The sequence below is a fragment of the Chenopodium quinoa genome, unplaced genomic scaffold (genome assembly GCF_001683475.1).
Source record: "Chenopodium quinoa cultivar QQ74 unplaced genomic scaffold, ASM168347v1, whole genome shotgun sequence".
NCBI lineage: Eukaryota > Viridiplantae > Streptophyta > Magnoliopsida > Caryophyllales > Amaranthaceae > Chenopodium > Chenopodium quinoa.
The window spans coordinates 1426578-1443597 of NW_018743616.1; the positions used below are offsets into that span (position 1 = coordinate 1426578).

Genomic DNA, 17020 nt, shown 5'->3' on the forward strand with positions numbered 1-17020 from the left:
ATAGGATATTTAAAAAGTTATGATTAATTTTGTATATATGAATTATTAGAATTCTATCAATAATAAAACTCTATATAACATTTATCTTAAAAAATTTATCCAAAAATCGCTTACTTAGCATTATATGTGTCATAATAATAGCTATTTGTTGCCTACATGGCGCGACACTTGGCAAAAAAATGGAATGTCAAATGTCGCGGCCTGCTGCGAGACCGGCTTTATATATTAGTGATATGATATCATAAATTAATTATGGGAAAAAAAAGACTATTACTACCGTGTATCGTACGGGCACTAATCTAGTTCTACTATAATAGGAAAATAGTGAATTGATTTTATAGGTTGATTGAATTGTTCAATTTAATGATCGAGGGATTAATGAAATTATTTAATAACTTAGGAAATTAGTTGATTGTAATAAAAGATGATGGAGTAAATCATAAATAATCTTATGAGGTCAATTGATTAAAGATTATAATTAATTGATGGAATCAATTCAATTAATTATTGATGGATGATTATGAACGAATGATTTTTTTTTTTTTTTTTTTGAATCAATTAAAAAAATCAACATTATAGAATTTTTTTTAACCGAGGGATTAATGAAATTATTTAATAACTTAGGAAATTAGTTGATTGTAATAAAAGATGATGGAGTAAATCATAAATAATCTTATGAGGTCAATTGATTAAAGATTATAATTAATTGATGGAATCAATTCAATTAATTATTGATGGATGATTATGAACGAATGATTTTTTTTTTTTTTTTTTTTTTGAATCAATTAAAAAAATCAACATTATAGAATTTTTTTTAACCACTTTTTAGTATATGTAGGGGTATTAAAGTATTTTTAAGGGGATACCATAGCCTCTCTCTTGACTTATATTCCTACCTTTTAAAAAGTATGAGATAACTCTTATGAATAATGTTTGGATAATTATACCCTCTAAAATGTTTATTTACTTAATTGCCCCCATTAATGTTAATTAACTCTTTTTTTAAACTGTTAAGAATTTTGTGCGGACATTTATACCCCTAAAAATATGTGTTTACATATTTCCCTTCATTAATGCTACTAACAACTAAATTTGTGATGTAAGGCCAAACTAAAAGACCTTCCCGAATATTACTAGCTATGACGCGCGCGCATCGCTCGTGTAGCCATCCTGGTAATAGAGATAAAAAAAAATTAAAAGAAAAAGGGAAGGAAGATTGGAATATTTGGAATAATAACTTGTCAAAAGAGCCAACTGGTTCTTCAAGAATTTGTTTGAAGGCAACATACAATAAAAATATTTAACAGTGTACTATCTCAGCAAAGTCAAAATTCAACACACTAACATACAAAGTAATAAACAAATTATTATAAGTCCTAAACTTACCAAAAGCTACAAACATATCTAGACTTGAAATAACTTGTCAAAGCAGCTAACTTCTCCTCCAAGACTATGTTAATGTTAAAATAATCTACAATATTAAAATATACTTTTATTACATGATCTTGAAGATTATAAATTCAAACCAAATTCTACACAGAATTCTATCTACAACAAACTGTTTATTTTCATCAGAAAATGGATCCTTTAATACTAATCCTCATCACCCCTATAATATTTTTGGTTCTATATTCTCTTACTAAAGTTTTATATTCACTTTGGTGGAAGCCAAAATGGCTGGAAAAGAAACTGAAGCAACAAGGTATAAAAGGCACCTCTTACACTTTCTTGACTGGAGACATGAAAGAATGGGTGAAGCAAGTAGAGGATGCTTGGTCCAAACCAGCCAACCTTAACCACCAGATTGCAGCTCGTGTCGATCCTTTCACTCATAGTATTTCCCAGAAGTATGGTACGTGAGTATGTGACTTGTGTCTATCCAATTTATTAATCTTTCTAAGAATGACTATATAATATGTAGTATGTCTTTGCAAGAGAATATAGTTGTTACAACTATCGTACGAATTTTAGGATCTTACAATTCTACGATCCAAAGAAATATGGTGGATTTGAATCCTTGTTTAAGTCTTGTGTTGTGTCATTACTTATGAAGTTCTATGTTTGTAATATCATTACTTGCAAAGTAAAGAGTCAACCTTTCAGAGACCAGGTAATAATCTAGCATTTCATCCATAATTTTGTGATAATCAACTTCTTTGCTCTTTCTAATTTTATTACACTACCACTTTCAGATTATATATGTAAGAAAGAGGCCTAAGCAAAGATAAAATGTACATGCAGTTCAAAAATTATGTACCTGCCCATTTTTGTTGTAAGTTAAATAGAACTAAGATAGAAATTGAGGCAAACAGTTGAAATTTGCTGTAAAATAACAGTTCAATATAAGATTGGGATTGAACATGTTTTATGAAAACAGGGAAGGTATCCATGTGCTGGGCAGGCTCAACGCCGAGGCTGATTATCAAGGACGCGGAGATGATGAAACAAGTGTTAAGTAATAAGGAAGGTCATTTTGAAAAGCCATACATAGACCCCCAACTCTTAGTCCTAACTAGGGGTCTTACCACTTTGGAAGGAGAAAAGTGGACAAAACACAGAAGGATCATCAACCCTGCTTTCCATATAGAGAGGCTAAAGGTCTGTTCGTAATTCTGTTCTTCCTATTTTTTGCTTTAGAGGTCTGATTCTGTCATATATAGAACATGGTACCTGATATGGCCGCTGCTTGTGGTGAGTTCATCGAGAAATGGAAGAATTTGGCTGGTGCTGAGGGAAGTTGTGAAGTTGACATCTGGCCTGAGTTTCAGAATCTGACAGCAGATGTAATTTCGAGAACAGCGTTTGGGAGCAACTATGCAGAAGGGAGACACATTTTTGAGCTTCATAAGGAGCTTTTGAATCTTGTGATAGAAGCAATGCAGACATTGTACATTCCTGGTCTCAGGTATATCCTTTTAGTGCTTCTGTAAGTTAGTGTAAGGGGAGAACAGTTCATGATAAAACAGGATTAAATTTCTTGCAGATATATTCCTACTAAAAAGAATCGGAGGAGAAAAGAATTGAGCAAGATGATCACATCAATGCTCACAGATGTGATCAGGAAAAAGGAGAGTGCTGTCAAAGCAGGAGAATCAAAGGCGGATGACTTGCTAGGCTTGCTTCTGCAGTCTAATCAACACAGCAATGAAGCAGAAAATGCTACAACTCTGAAATATGGCGGGTTAACCGTAGAGGAAGTGATTGAAGAGTGCAAGCAATTCTACTTAGCTGGCCAAGAAACAACCGCAAGCTTACTTAATTGGGCTACGATAATATTAGCTATGCATCCAGATTGGCAAGAGAAAGCGAGAAAAGAAGTCATAGGAGTTTGTGGGAAAAACTCTATAGATTTCGAAGCAACTACTTACCTCAGGACAGTAAGTTTGTCTTATCAGATTGTATTTCAGTTCTAAGAGTTATGTCTTAAATAAATAATGCTCTAAACTTTATGATATGTAGGATATAAAAGCGGTTTAAGAATATTTTCCTCTCTGGTACTTTAGGTTAATATGATACTTCTGGAGGTTCTAAGGCTATACTCCCCTGTGATTGCTCAATACCAACATACTTACAAAGAAACCAAACTTGGAGACTTCTTCATCCCAGCAGGAGTTGATGTCACACTTCCTACACTACTTATCCATCATGACCTTGATATCTGGGGAGACGATGTGGATGAGTTCAACCCAGAGAGATTTTCTGAGGGAGTTTCAAAAGCATCCAAAGATCAACTCGCGTTCTTCCCCTTTGGATTTGGTGCAAAGACTTGTGTTGGTCAAAATTTTGCTCTAGTTGAAGCGAAGGTGGCTTTATCTATGATTCTACAGAACTTCTCCTTTCAGCTCTCCCCATCCTACAGTCATGCTCCCCACACTGTTATGATGCTTCAACCACAGCATGGAGCTCATATTATAATGTATCCCCTTACCATGCTCAATAGTTCAAAAACTTTAAACATTAAACAAGCTGCAACTTTGTTATAAATCTCCTACCATGTGTATTGTATACTAGTGCTTTGATGTTGTCATAATCTTACTTTTATACCTACGGAACTAGAGTGTACCCATCCTATACGGAATAATACAAGTCTTTTTTTTCAAATGTGCGAAGTTGATTTTGAAAGTATCTTCTTTTTTTTTTTTTTTTTTTTTTTTTTTTTTTTTTGTGATATAGTATGATTTATTAAATTATGGTACTTAATGAATAGTTTTGGGGGATAAGTGGATCACAATGTTGGAAGTTGTTATGTGAGAAATTGAGTGGATAAATATTAATTGTTATTTAAATTTTTCTTTCTTATATATTAAAATAAAAAAAATAAAAAAAAACCTATTACATTCATGGTTTACAAAGACCAGTGCAACCAATAAAGGAGTAAGTGAAAGAAATACAGCATTATGAATGAAACAGGCCACAAATGTTTACACCCATGGTCATTTTGTGAAGACTCAATGAGTGATAAGACTCATCCTTTGTTCTCATTAACTTTGCTATAATCACATCAATGATATCATAGTAATATAGTACATGTATCAACAAGTTAACTGCATCTACACATTGCTATATAGTCAAGGAACAGAACCATTTTACAAGTCTAGCATAAGAGTCTTAATTGGACTATCAAAATTTTTAGCAAGAAACTTCACATGAAAAAACTGAAAATATTCATTCAATAATCATATTTTGTTAATAATGTCAAAATTTTACATCATTTCAAGCACAGTTGGCCTTTAAATGATGTTAAGTACACTTCCCATTGTCTTGTAATTGCAACTAATCATGTGAAGAAAAAAATTGAGCAAAAGGAACCTCTCCCTTTTTCATTGACAGGTTCTAAGAAAAGGCTTTTTTTTTTTGGTCACTATCATTGAAGGAATTATAAGGTATGGAAAGCAGACTTCTAAAGACCTTTTATGTTTAGACTGTATATCCTCTTTTCTGTAGACTATCAGATCTAAGTACTCCGTATCTTAAAGCTTAACCATTAGCAACCTAAGTCAGCAAATTTATCCAAAATAGAGTCCACATCGAGAGTTAGAATAGCACGCTTATTGAGCTCCCCAACAACACATCAATGCTTCTCCGCAGAATTAATAGCCACAACATCCTGGGCAAATGTACAATCTGAACCAAGGCTTGCCTGCAGCATAAAGGTAAACCATAAAAATGGGATCTCAATGCAGTGAAAACTATTGAAAAATTAGATGGGGATAGGAAGGAATTCTCTAGAGCAAAGAAAAAGAACAACCACAATGCAGCAAATGTAGGCAACTTTACATTCCAAGATATTTTAATTTAAATATAGAACAGTTCAATCCAAATACTGATGAGAGTTATGAGAACAGATTTATGAGAGTTGCTAGTGGGCAATTTAGTAATGAATTGTTTTAAGAAGGTTAAATGAAATAACTTGCTCTTTTGTCCTTGTTGGTCAACTGATGAGTTTTCTGTGGACATCTAAAACAATTGTTGTATAACATCAGGAAAATCAACAATGGTAGAAGCCATAGAAGCCCTGTGCATTGAGTGGTTGTTATAGCAATCATATGTTATACATGATGTAAAGAGTAAAGGCAACAAAGGGGACGTTCAAGTTGTACAATCCAATTGAAGTCAAAGGCATAACACAACCGATTCAACCACTTGAAAAGAAAATATACCATCTCAGTTTTTACCTTTGTAGCCAGTTTAAGGTTAGACTCACATTACAGCCATTTAATATTGGTAATTTTGTACTTACATCATAAAGGGCATCTCCAAGCTTAAGCTTCACAGCACCACTTTTGTACATCAGCAATTTTCCCATGATACCTGCTTGTAAATCTTTTAATCCAGCAGCCTTCTCTATGGGGTTTGAGCCACTTGGTGTTTTTGAGCTGCTGGTTGAATCTTGGCTTGCAGCTGAAGTTTGTTTTATCATCGGGATAGTTGTTGGTAGCTGAAAAAACATCATCCTAGGCTCAGAATTTTCCTCCTGCCATGAAAAGTTCAGACACATTATGCAATCTGGAACTCTATTGTTTTATAAATTCACATCACGTGGAGCTATTTTTAATGCTCACCATAAGGCCAAGCTCCATCGCTGGGTTGGACATATTTTCGTCAAAAGTAGACTCTTGCCCAAATTCTTCTTCATTAAGGATATCTGAAAGCAAGAACAAGTTGAAAAAAAAAAAAAAAATTAGAAATTAAAATTCTAATTTTATCTGTTGCCAAAACAACCAGTAGCAGAAAAGCTTTTACATAGAGAAGAGTTATGCATCTATATTTGACTTAAAAGCAAATTACATTGAGCCACAAATTGATGGTACTCAAATATTCAAAGTCAATATAAAAAAAAAATGTCACATGCCTTGACATACCTGGATTTCCAGAATAAGGCCTTCGAATTGGAAGAGTTACAGGATAATACCTGTAATAATTCTGTGAAAGCATGTAAAGAATCAATTACGGTACAATGAGTTCAACACAAAGGAAAAAGGCAGAAAAAATTAAATGAGAGTAGGGTAATGAACAATTTGACCCATTAATGAAAAAACCTACCCATGGTTTTTTGTATTCTTTGTTCTCTCTCAAGTTGGAAAACCGAGCTTTATCTGGGTTACAAAAAATTTCTTAGATTCATATTAGTTTAAGCAGTGAAACCATCAAAGTAATTGCTCACAAAAATACTATACCTTGATGCCAAGAATTATTTCCATTGGAGGCACTGAATTGATTACTGGGGATTGATGAACCATACCCAAATGCAACTCGCTGAACAGGCTCTGCTGCATACCAAGAAACCAAGAGGAAACTTCAGGTGTTATTAAAAAAAAATTAAAAAAGAAAAAAATTAAAAAAAAATAAAATCCTTAAAGATTATTGACTAAGAACCATGTCAATTCACAATTATCCCGTTCATCTCAAAAAGGCAAGAATTTTCTCTCCAAATAGGCAAATAGCAAACATATATGCATGCATTCATGTAGGAATCAACAATAAGAGTTAAGAAAAAGAAAACTTAAAATTAGCAGTATTTCAAACAGCTTCCATCTAACCACAGTCCTTTTCCTTGTTTAATGAGACACAATGACAACATGCATAAGCAGGCAGCTAATAAGCTAATAGCTTGATTACATTAAGCTTACTTGGCTATGGTAACCGTTTACGATTATGATTCAATCCCTAGTGGTATTTCTCTCCTATAACATGGGGATGAGGAGTAGCAGGTTGGTAGGGTTGGGCTTAACCCACTTATCAAAGGATATGGTCCCTTATAAAATTTACCTAATCATTATTGAAGCCTTGGAAGATTAGGGGTCCACTCCTACTCCTTAGTTCCTTACCTACCAAAAGAGGGGAGAGAAAGCTAATGAGGATATATATTGAGTCAAAAGAATGTAAACAACTATAAATGCTAACTTGACCAAACAAAATTTGTTAGTTTTTAGGATTCTTCAATAAAATGGGTAATTTTGGTACTCTTGAGCATTCTTGATCATAATGCTCATGTGCTTGACGCTCATATCTTAGATGCAGCAAGGAGTAAAGACTCAGAAAAGAACTCACATTTTTTATTAGTCTTAGGCTTCGCTGTAAAGCCATCCTATAAAGGAAAAGCAATAGATTAGAACAGGAAAAATTTGCTTACATATAATGATGACAGAAGATGGGGAAATAGATGTTCAATAGATATCAGCAAAACCTGATAACGTCGCACTAACTGTTTGCAGTTTCAGCATCATCAATCACTTCACTGCAAACAAAAGACATTAATTGGCTATATATACACTGCAGAGTTAGTCCCCCGAAAACCACACTACTAAAGCAATAACACCATACGCTTTTGTAACAGCAGCTTTTGTTGCTTTGCGTACAGGAGCTTTTGGTTGAAATCTCACCTACAATGAGAAAGACACATATTATAGAAAAGCCTAGGAACAATAAACGTGTTTTTGATGAAAGAATGAGATGTAAACCTTTCGTGGTGCTGGTTTTTGGTCAAACGATGCTGGATTCATCACAGTTCGATTGTGAACTACTACAAAGATAAAGCCGTGAGTTAGTCATAATGGGGTTAGCGACGAATTCCCTGTATAACAAATACTTATAGATTGCATGTACGTTAGAGGAATTGAAGGTTTCAATTGAGTATAAAGGACCAAAGAATGTATCCAAAACAAATACATTCATAATGAATGATGTCCACCATTGACATTGTTATACACGACTCATAATGTACAACGAAATTTAACCAGTATATATCGAAAGAATTCACCCTTCATTAATCAATTCATCCTAGCTGTAAAGGGGAAGAAACTAAGCCAAATAAGGCACTGTGCAAATTAGAGCATACACCTGGTTACATGTACTACCCAAGATCATCTCCTAACGCTCCAACCTAACCTATGCGGAATTGGATGAAAATAAACCATACCCAATACCCACTCCACTCCCTAAAACTGAACAAAACCGATCAACTATACTACGCTGCTGAAAATAACAATGCTATCAACTTGAGAACTTATCTAGCTTTGCAAATACTTCAAATTTCAAACAATTAATCCCATTCATCATATAGATAATTCTCTCACCAACAAACATAGTTATAGTATCAAATATCTCTAAGTTTTAACACCAAAACAAATTACGAAGAAGAGGTCTAATTTCATACTTCAATCCTAACATTAAAGGGTTGTTCAATATATTAGCAACTTACTTCAGAAGCTGCTGAGAACAAGTAGTTTGTAGTGGAGAACGTCAAGTGCGATGTTGAGTGCGCTTCAAATTCAATGGAGCAATCAGAGAGAGATAGAGACATTGCAATTCAATGGTTAACCTGCCCCAGTTACAAATGGGTCAGATCCGTCCAATAAATAAATGGGCCGGATTTTTATACAATTGTCTAATTATGGGTCCTTTATGGGTGGGTCGTGCTTTATAGTGATATAAATTTAAATGTAAGCCTCTTTATATACTTCCTCTGTTCTTTATACTTACAACACTTTTCTTTTCACGTCTGTCGATGCATGCTTTCAATCGTTAATATCTGTAATTACCAATATGTAAAATTTATAAACATTTAATATTAAAATAGTATAAATCGAGATGAATCTAACAAAATCTCACATGACTATATTTTTGTATAGCTATAAATCATCAAGCTAGTCAAAGTGGAACACATGAATTGTATAAAAGTCAAACTGTTGCAACTATAAAAAAAAACGGAGTAAGTATCAATTTTCCTTTTTACCCTTCTATTTTCTCAAATATCATTTACATTTTCCACGCACCAAATCTCGTATCGTTTATATATGTTTGATTTCTTTGGAATTTTTTTTATACTTCCTACGTTTCTATTTAGTTGATACATTCAATTTAGGCAAATATATTAAGGAGAGGAGAGAGAATGATAAAGCAAGTAGGGTACACTAAAAAAGCAAGGTATAAAGCTTACCCAAAAAGAAAACGTGTCAACTAAAAATAAACTTCCTAAAAAAGAATACGTGTCAACTAAAAAAAAAAGAGGTAAGTATTTAAAAACAAGGGCAATATCAAGACACAAACAACTCAATTTTCATCCCTCAATCAAACCTGAATTCGACTGTTTTTCATATATTATTTTAGGATATTAGAGGAATGCCTCTAGTGAGAGTGAGGGATAGCTCAAGTGGTTAAAACTTCCCTCTCGGTTTCAGGTGATCTTGGGATCGATTATTATCGCTTGTCCTTGTGGCTCTTAAAAAAAAGGGGGGGGGCCCTACCCCTACTGAAACTAATTATATTTTGATAACCTTGTCAACGTAAAAATTACAAATGAATAATTGCACTACTTGAACTGGTTAAATAAGAATTGAATCAAATAAAGGAAATGGACATTTAATAAAGATGCACATGCCTTCCAATAAATAAAGGATAAAATCAAGGCTACAATCATGAGGAGAAAACTACCTCCATGTTCATACAATTAGAATTCGAACGGAGTTCAGAACATACTAACTAAATCTAATCTATACTTGGCTACTAAGTCAGGGGTAAATTAAGAAAAGTGCTAAGAAAGCTTAAATAAATAAAATGCTTTTATTGGTTGATTTGATGATGTCTTCTACGTTGTGGCCCTTTGCTATTTATAGACAATTTTCCAAGAACTTCGCCCAGGTTTCCCAAGTGTCTGTCAACATATTGCATTTAATCTGAAACAAAAGGAATACAGAATATTTTAAAGGATTATGCATTTAACCTATATATATATAAGTGGGGTTTTAGCAACATATTCGAATTTTGAATACTCAATATAGAAGTAATAATCTTATTTATGAAGAATTTTTTGAGTTAATCAACTGTAAAATTGGTTGATGGTTGAAAGCCCAAAATTCGCAAATGATATGACAACAAAGAAAATGGTCTTGAGTCTCCTAGTGTCTCCTACACAGTAAATGCAATGTTTTTGTTCAAAATTATAAGGGTCTGCGCTATTATCACTTTATCATAAACTAGGTTAACTCCCGTGCCATGTACGGTCATAATTACAGTTTACAACAAATAAATTATAAGTAATGCTGTTAATTCAACAATAATTTTACCAAAAATAATATTTGTAACAAATTAACTTGAATTTTAATTTATACTTATACCAAATATCTAAAGGTTATTGAATTAGATTGTATAAAATAGTAATAGAAATTAGAAGCTATAAGGTTTTATATAAATGAATGAAAATATTAGCTTAGCTTAGTACCCATATACAAACTCATATACATTTACCCTTATATTTTGTTACACACTTTGATCGGCATTATATGAAAATTTAGTTGAATTTATTTTACTTTAGGATAATTAGTATTCCGTAATCAACTTTTTTAAATATATTTTTAGTGAGTAGTAGGGGTTTTTAATTTTTTTTTTTTAAATAATCACATAAATGTTTATAGTAATTAGATTGAAATTTCCAATATATATGATTTTGTTCGGTTGTTCTTATAAAAGTTATATATAATAATTTTAAGATTTACACAAAGTATGCTACCAAAATGATTTTTCTTTTTTAATTAAAATAAATTTTATTATCAAATGATAAAAGTTGGAGAAAAAAATTTGATAATATTATAATAATCTTGGATAATAATATATTACAATGCCTTATTTTTAATCTATGTTAGTATTTTTGTAACTAAAAGTTCCCTAGTATATACAGTAATATATTTAAAAATAAAAATAAAAATAATGGAGTATAATTAGATTAAATACGTTATCAAAATGGAAATAAGTATTATTGCAGGTTATAAAATGGATGTCATTAAAATTTGGAAAAAAAAAAAAAAAAAAAAAAAGGAAACAAAACAAAGGTGGGAAAATTTTTAACCAGAAAATGATAAGTGTCATTTCTAGTTTCGCCTTTAATATAAAGTTATTGATTGATTGATATTACAATACATTACAATATCTTATTTTTAATCTATATTAGTATTTTCGTAACTAAATGTTTCCTAATAGATACAGTAGAATACATGTAAAAACAAAATTAATTGAGTATAATTGGATTAAATACGTTGTCAAAATAGAAATAAGTATTATTGTAAGTTACAAAATGGATGTCATTAAAATTTGGCAAAAAAAAACATGGAAAGAAAACAAAGGCGGGAAAATTTTTAACCAGAAAATAACAAGTGTCATTTCTGGTTTCGCCTTTAGTATAAATTTATTATTCATAGCATTCACAAAAATACATGATCTTACAAGCATACATGCAAAAGCTAATATGACAACAATCTGGAGATCGGCACAAGAAAGAAACCCCTTTTTCAATCATCATATTGCATATCCTCTCATTTTTTTCTTTTTCCCTCCGGAACTCCAGTGGCCTGCATATCTTCACAGTTTCATCAGAAGCAGTAAAACATGAAGTTTGAGGTAAAAAAATGAAAAAAAAAAAAAAAAAAAAAAAACACAGTGAGAACTGCTGCGAGCTACAGAAAATTGGATCTAAAGGTGGGGAACCACATCTACTACAACAAAAGTTATAATATAACATGTACAGAATAATGAAGGTTTTAATTTCTGACTGCTTGTGTTGTTTGCACAGTTGCAATCAGTTGCGCCATGACAGTGGCATACTGAACTGCTGTATGTTCAGCGGTATACTGATCTCCTAAGCCATACTCTCCAAAGTTGGGTTCGATATGAATAAAATGACCTGGTAGCAACCTCTTTGACAATGTATCTTTCCAAATATCCACAAAGTCCTGAAGGATTTGCCTGGATTTTTCAATAGAAGAAATCGGAAGATACTCAACCTGTAAAAACAGAGAAACAAATGAAGATAGTCAAACAATGAGCTTTCAGTAGAAAACAAGCAAGCTGACCCATGGCAGAGAACAAGATATCAACATACCTAAAAACCACTACATATTCCTCATCAATCAATAAACAAACAAATCATTGATAAACTGGGGGCTAAATAATTTCAAGACATATAAAGTGTGGGGTACATGAAACCACACTGCAAGTATCATTCCGGATTTTATTACTGTATCTATTAATCCATCACCTTTTATTCAGAAAGTACAAGGAAAAAATGAGTGTGTGGGACTTGGAAGTGGAGCAAACCACGAAACTTGTAACTGTACAGGTAATTTAGCGAATAAAAAGGGACAACTCGAAAAAAGAAACATAGACAATAAAAAAATGCACAACCCTGGAGGAAGGGGGGGGACATGTAAATATAATGAAGGACAGACTTACACATTCAACAACCAGGAGCTTACTTTTAAGAAATGAAGCTAGGCATTCAGAAAAGAAATTTTCAAGTATTAAATAAGTTGATTACATTCTGATATTCCAGGATGATGTAGAAGGATTAAGCTCAAATTGTTCAGAGAAATGGCACACATGACAGGATTCTGAATAACAAGTGCCTGTAGAAAATACTCAATTGTTTCTGCTTACCCTACTTGTCTTTAGAATCAAGAGAAGAAATTTCAAACAAGATTTTCTCACTGTAGAGAAGCAATATTCATATTATGTGCGTTGTTCAATAGAAGAAATTTTGTACCTTAATAATGATTACAAAGTATTTAAAATGGCATGACACCTCATCACAACTTCAGAAATATCTTCTTTCAGTTTCTGAAAAAAATAGTGTACTGCAATATGGCAAAGTGGTTATGTTGGTGTTGTGTATCTGAAGCATTAAGTATCATCTCAGCAGTGATCAAGCAAAGGGGGTACAGTACAGTTAAGCAAAAATTGTTACTTATCCCACTTCACATCTAGGAAACATACATAATATTCATCTTTCCGACCTCCTTTTGGGAGATCAAAGTCACATTATTTCATTTAACAGTGAAGAAACATCGTTCTATCTGTGGTTCTGTCCTTACCAATAATATCCAGCTTTACATATTGGCTTATTGCACTTTGAACCAAAAGTATGATGCCAGATTGCCAGGCACCATCAAATTGATGAACTTATGCCACTTTCCTAGAAAAACTTATTAAGGTTGTTCCAATTAGCTCATTTTATAAACTTGATTAAAGGTCATCTTGCATCTGGAAACCAGTCAAATACAAATGGGAAGACACCCACCTTCATAAGTGTCTCTTCTTTGGTCCCCACAACTACATTTTAAACTATTTCCTCTCTTCAAGGTCCATACTCCAACATCATTTTCATTATTCTCACATTCTTTATTTTTGATTAAGTTATTAAACACACTATTACTTTCTCATACGTAGTAATATTTAATTCTCCAACAAGCCCCACCACCAAAATATTTCAAGCATCCTATACAATTCTCCTAAAATTTCACAAGGAAACTTGTGTGAAAAAACGGAGGGGGAATTTAGTTTATTTGGCTAATAAACAATATCTCACGCACTACCTCTTAGACAATACCAGCTTATCTAGAAATGAACAGGAAGCAAGTTATCATGATTACATTTCATAGTTAGCATAATGATAATGATTTATCAAGAACAAATCAGATAAATTGATTGATTTTTTATGGCAATAAATACCTCCATGACTATTCCTCGCATAGTTTCAGAATGACTAGGAGCAACCTTTCCCACTCTCACTTGGAAGTCCCCAAGCTGGTACTGGATTCCCTGCACACATGCAGTAAAAGAGCAAGTTCAGAAGCAGTCAAGACCATTAAAAAGAAGAAAAAAGCCAGTCAGTTATGCAACACATCAAGCAAATAGATGAATTCTATATGTAACAAACTCCTGTCGACAACATGAGTAAATTTGCATTAGCCTAGACAACATATGGATTTCAAAGGAAACAGACAGCACAATTATCACTGAAGCAATATTTATGAAAATAGATAATTTAGAAAATAGATAATTTAAGCTACCATATTTCAGGTAACAAGGTCATATAATCCTGTATTCCTGTAAGTTTAAAAGTAAAAACTTCTCAAGCTGGCAACCCAACAACACCACACGAATTTTCAGGCATCACTATAGAGAGCTGCCTGCCATTAAAACATGGACCCTTGACCAAGGTACAAAACCTGCAAATTTTAATACATCAAAGGAGAAATAAACAGCTAAAACACTACATAGCAATTTCCACGACATAGAAATTCACACAGTATTCTCCATAGCAATAATACTAGAACTCTCCTTAGAATTTACAATTCCACGTTTCCACCTAGCCAATGACAAGAATAGTCTTGGTAGAAAACAATAAGGTCAATAACACATTAATCCCATCAATCACAAGTTTTATAAGTATTTCTTTCAAACAAACTTCCAGCAGCAATAGGAACGGAAAAATGAAGCCAACCTCAAAATTCAGGGACACCCTTGACTTGTATGATTGCAACTTATCCATAATTGTTTGTATACTTAAATCTGCTTCAAGAACAATCCGCTGGCCACGAATTATAAAGTAGTATTTGTTGGGTTGCTCTGGAATTGAGAAACCAAGATAATCGCGGGGATATTCAGCTGCCATCGCCTGATCTGATGGAAAATCAACAGGTATTAGATTAAAAAAATGATAATCTACTTTTATGAAAAAATACTGATTAAAAAAAGGGATAACAAATAGACCTCGAGTGATGGGCTTGTAGAAGGTGAGCACAGATTTCCACCTCCCTTCCTTGACACCATTCAAGTTCTCAACACACTGGGAGATTTCATTCATTATTTGAGTGTTCACTGTACTCCCTGCATTGGGGTGCCAGTGAAGCACCCTAGAGTCGCAGATTTCAGACCAACCGAACTTAAACAGAAAAGGAATGAATAGAAATGTATATGAATGCATACCATTTCACAGCCATAGTAAAGGCAAATAGATGGAAGTAAATGCAATCACGTGTGTTTTTTCTTCAAGCACCACAGTTTCACTGAGCAAGCTTCTTGCACTTGCCTTCCAAATTCTGAAGTCTGAACTCTAAAACATCAATTCATACCATCCATAAATTGAACAAAAAAGGTAAGGGGTGCAATCGAATCCTGCATCTGTAGCAACATTTATCCATAATTCCCATTATTCCATATCACAAAATTCAAACTTGAAACCTCTTCGAGTGAGGCATAAGAAACCCTTTAAGTTTCAAACAAAAAAATGCACTTAGTATACTTGGAAATAGAGGGTTGACGGCTAGGATGCACAAGTACGAATATGGAGACGATAACACCACAAAAATCAACAAAAAATAAGGGGATACTGGCAAATTGGCAAGTCAAAGTACAATATCAGATAACAAACAGAAATATGGGGGAATTATATCAATCACTTTAAATTGACATCTAAATAAGATCAAAAAATTAAATAGTTTATGATAAACATCGTCTTGTAAAAAGGCTTGCGAATAATAGGTTCAATGTCATACTTCCATTCTACCATAGAAGGGTTATAAATTAAAGCCTGATACACATAATCAACCAAATTTGACACAATTATCAAATTAGGCTCCAAAAATCACATAAAATTCTTCTAGCTCAAGAATATCAACAAAATTGCTCATTATAATCTTTCGTAACTTCATTGATCATAACCAAAAGTTCAATAATCAACCTTAGAAAAACCCTAAATTGACTTTACTGATAGTAAATTAACGTAAACCCTAGATTGTGAGAGTGATATTCAACGATTAATCAAAACAAAGAAGAAAAACATCTTACCTCAAAGTTGTTTAAATGGAGGAAATAGTTCAGAAGCGCCTTCAATGGAGATTGGTGAACTTGGAATACGCTTTAACGGAGGAGAGATTGAGAGAGGTGAGAATACATTCACAGTTAAGTTTTTCTTCTTTCAGTTTTTCAGTTAAGTTTTGTTCCCGTATTTTTGATAGAAAAATATTTTCTTACCTATTCTTATGAACAGTGTGCTGCTGCTGCTAATTACTCGTATTTCGTATATCCTTCAAAATGTGCATTACCTATTAACCCACATTAATATGTGTTTCGGTATGAAAACAATGGGACCTCCAATGGGTCCTTTTAAGGTGGAGAAGACTGGTCTCGATCCAAAGAATACTAGAGCCGAGGATTTCCAGCACAGCAAAGAACACGTAAACTAGCCTCGGGGGTGGTTGCCGAAGAAGGCCCCTCCGATGCTAAAGTCAGTTGAGAGAGAATGTTATGCAAGAGATTTAGTGTTTGAGGCTTTTGTTGCATGAATGTAAAATGATGTAATTGATGGTTTTTATACCTCGACTCAATTGAGGAGAATTAGGCCCTTGAATTCAGGTGGGCTGACCACGTTGACTGGTCTTTTGTTGACCTTAGCATGCTTTTGGAGAGTTGAACCTTGCATTGAGCTTGAGTTGAATTATTTGGACTTGGCCCAATTAGATGAGAGGAATTGGACCCAAACAACTTGCCCCCCAGACCCGATTCGGCTGAATGACGAGTTGGGTCTGACTTGCGAATTTGAGAGGACAAATAATGACAACTTGAATTTTGAAGGAATCTAGGCAATTAATGATGTTTAACTTCCATTAAGGAGATTAATTAGGGAAGATAGAGGGTTTAGTGGGTACTTAACTTGGAACGTGTGTGACACTTTGTGTTTAATTGAGAA

General features: G+C 33.3%; 3 protein-coding genes and 1 long non-coding RNA gene across 10 annotated transcripts; 1 reads left to right on the forward strand and 3 right to left on the reverse strand.

Annotated features, from left to right (window-relative positions):
- The first annotated feature begins 1532 nt into the window (after window positions 1-1532).
- Window positions 1533-4097, forward strand: LOC110682994 (cytochrome P450 CYP72A219-like). Of its 2 annotated transcripts, none has more exons than XM_021859325.1 (5): window positions 1533-1852; window positions 2378-2598; window positions 2661-2905; window positions 2984-3377; window positions 3504-4097. In XM_021859325.1, exons 1-5 carry the CDS (start codon window positions 1579-1581, stop codon window positions 3981-3983), a joined length of 1614 nt encoding a protein of 537 aa, XP_021715017.1. In that variant the 5' UTR covers window positions 1533-1578; the 3' UTR covers window positions 3984-4097. The 2 variants fall into 2 exon arrangements, with proteins under 2 accessions (XP_021715017.1, XP_021715018.1); XM_021859326.1 differs by lacking the exon at window positions 1533-1852 and adding an exon at window positions 1863-2272 and having other exon boundaries at window positions 3504-4096.
- Window positions 4098-4708: 611 nt separating this feature from the next.
- LOC110682995 (DNA-directed RNA polymerase III subunit RPC4-like) lies at window positions 4709-7129 on the reverse strand. The gene is made up of 6 exons (XM_021859327.1): window positions 6678-7129; window positions 6544-6596; window positions 6363-6423; window positions 6063-6145; window positions 5741-5974; window positions 4709-5140 (listed from the first exon to the last, which is right to left on the reverse strand). The coding sequence occupies exons 4-6, from the start codon at window positions 6093-6095 to the stop codon at window positions 5072-5074; spliced, it is 336 nt and encodes a 111-aa protein (XP_021715019.1). The 5' UTR covers window positions 6096-6145; window positions 6363-6423; window positions 6544-6596; window positions 6678-7129; the 3' UTR covers window positions 4709-5071.
- A 155-nt stretch (window positions 7130-7284) lies between these two features.
- On the reverse strand, window positions 7285-7885 carry LOC110682950. Its single transcript, XR_002503513.1, has 3 exons — window positions 7825-7885; window positions 7688-7738; window positions 7285-7588 (listed from the first exon to the last, which is right to left on the reverse strand). It is a non-coding gene; the product is annotated as an uncharacterized LOC110682950 (long non-coding RNA).
- Window positions 7886-11604: 3719 nt separating this feature from the next.
- On the reverse strand, window positions 11605-16357 carry LOC110682996 (mediator of RNA polymerase II transcription subunit 20a-like). 6 transcript variants are annotated; one of them, XM_021859333.1, is made up of 6 exons: window positions 16120-16357; window positions 15259-15385; window positions 15043-15118; window positions 14774-14947; window positions 13999-14088; window positions 11605-12275 (listed from the first exon to the last, which is right to left on the reverse strand). In XM_021859333.1, exons 3-6 carry the CDS (start codon window positions 15100-15102, stop codon window positions 12033-12035), a joined length of 567 nt encoding a protein of 188 aa, XP_021715025.1. In that variant the 5' UTR covers window positions 15103-15118; window positions 15259-15385; window positions 16120-16357; the 3' UTR covers window positions 11605-12032. The 6 variants fall into 6 exon arrangements, with proteins under 6 accessions (XP_021715025.1, XP_021715024.1, XP_021715023.1 ...); XM_021859332.1 differs by having other exon boundaries at window positions 15043-15185; window positions 16120-16349; XM_021859331.1 differs by having other exon boundaries at window positions 14774-14952; window positions 16120-16337.
- Window positions 16358-17020: the final 663 nt, after the last annotated feature.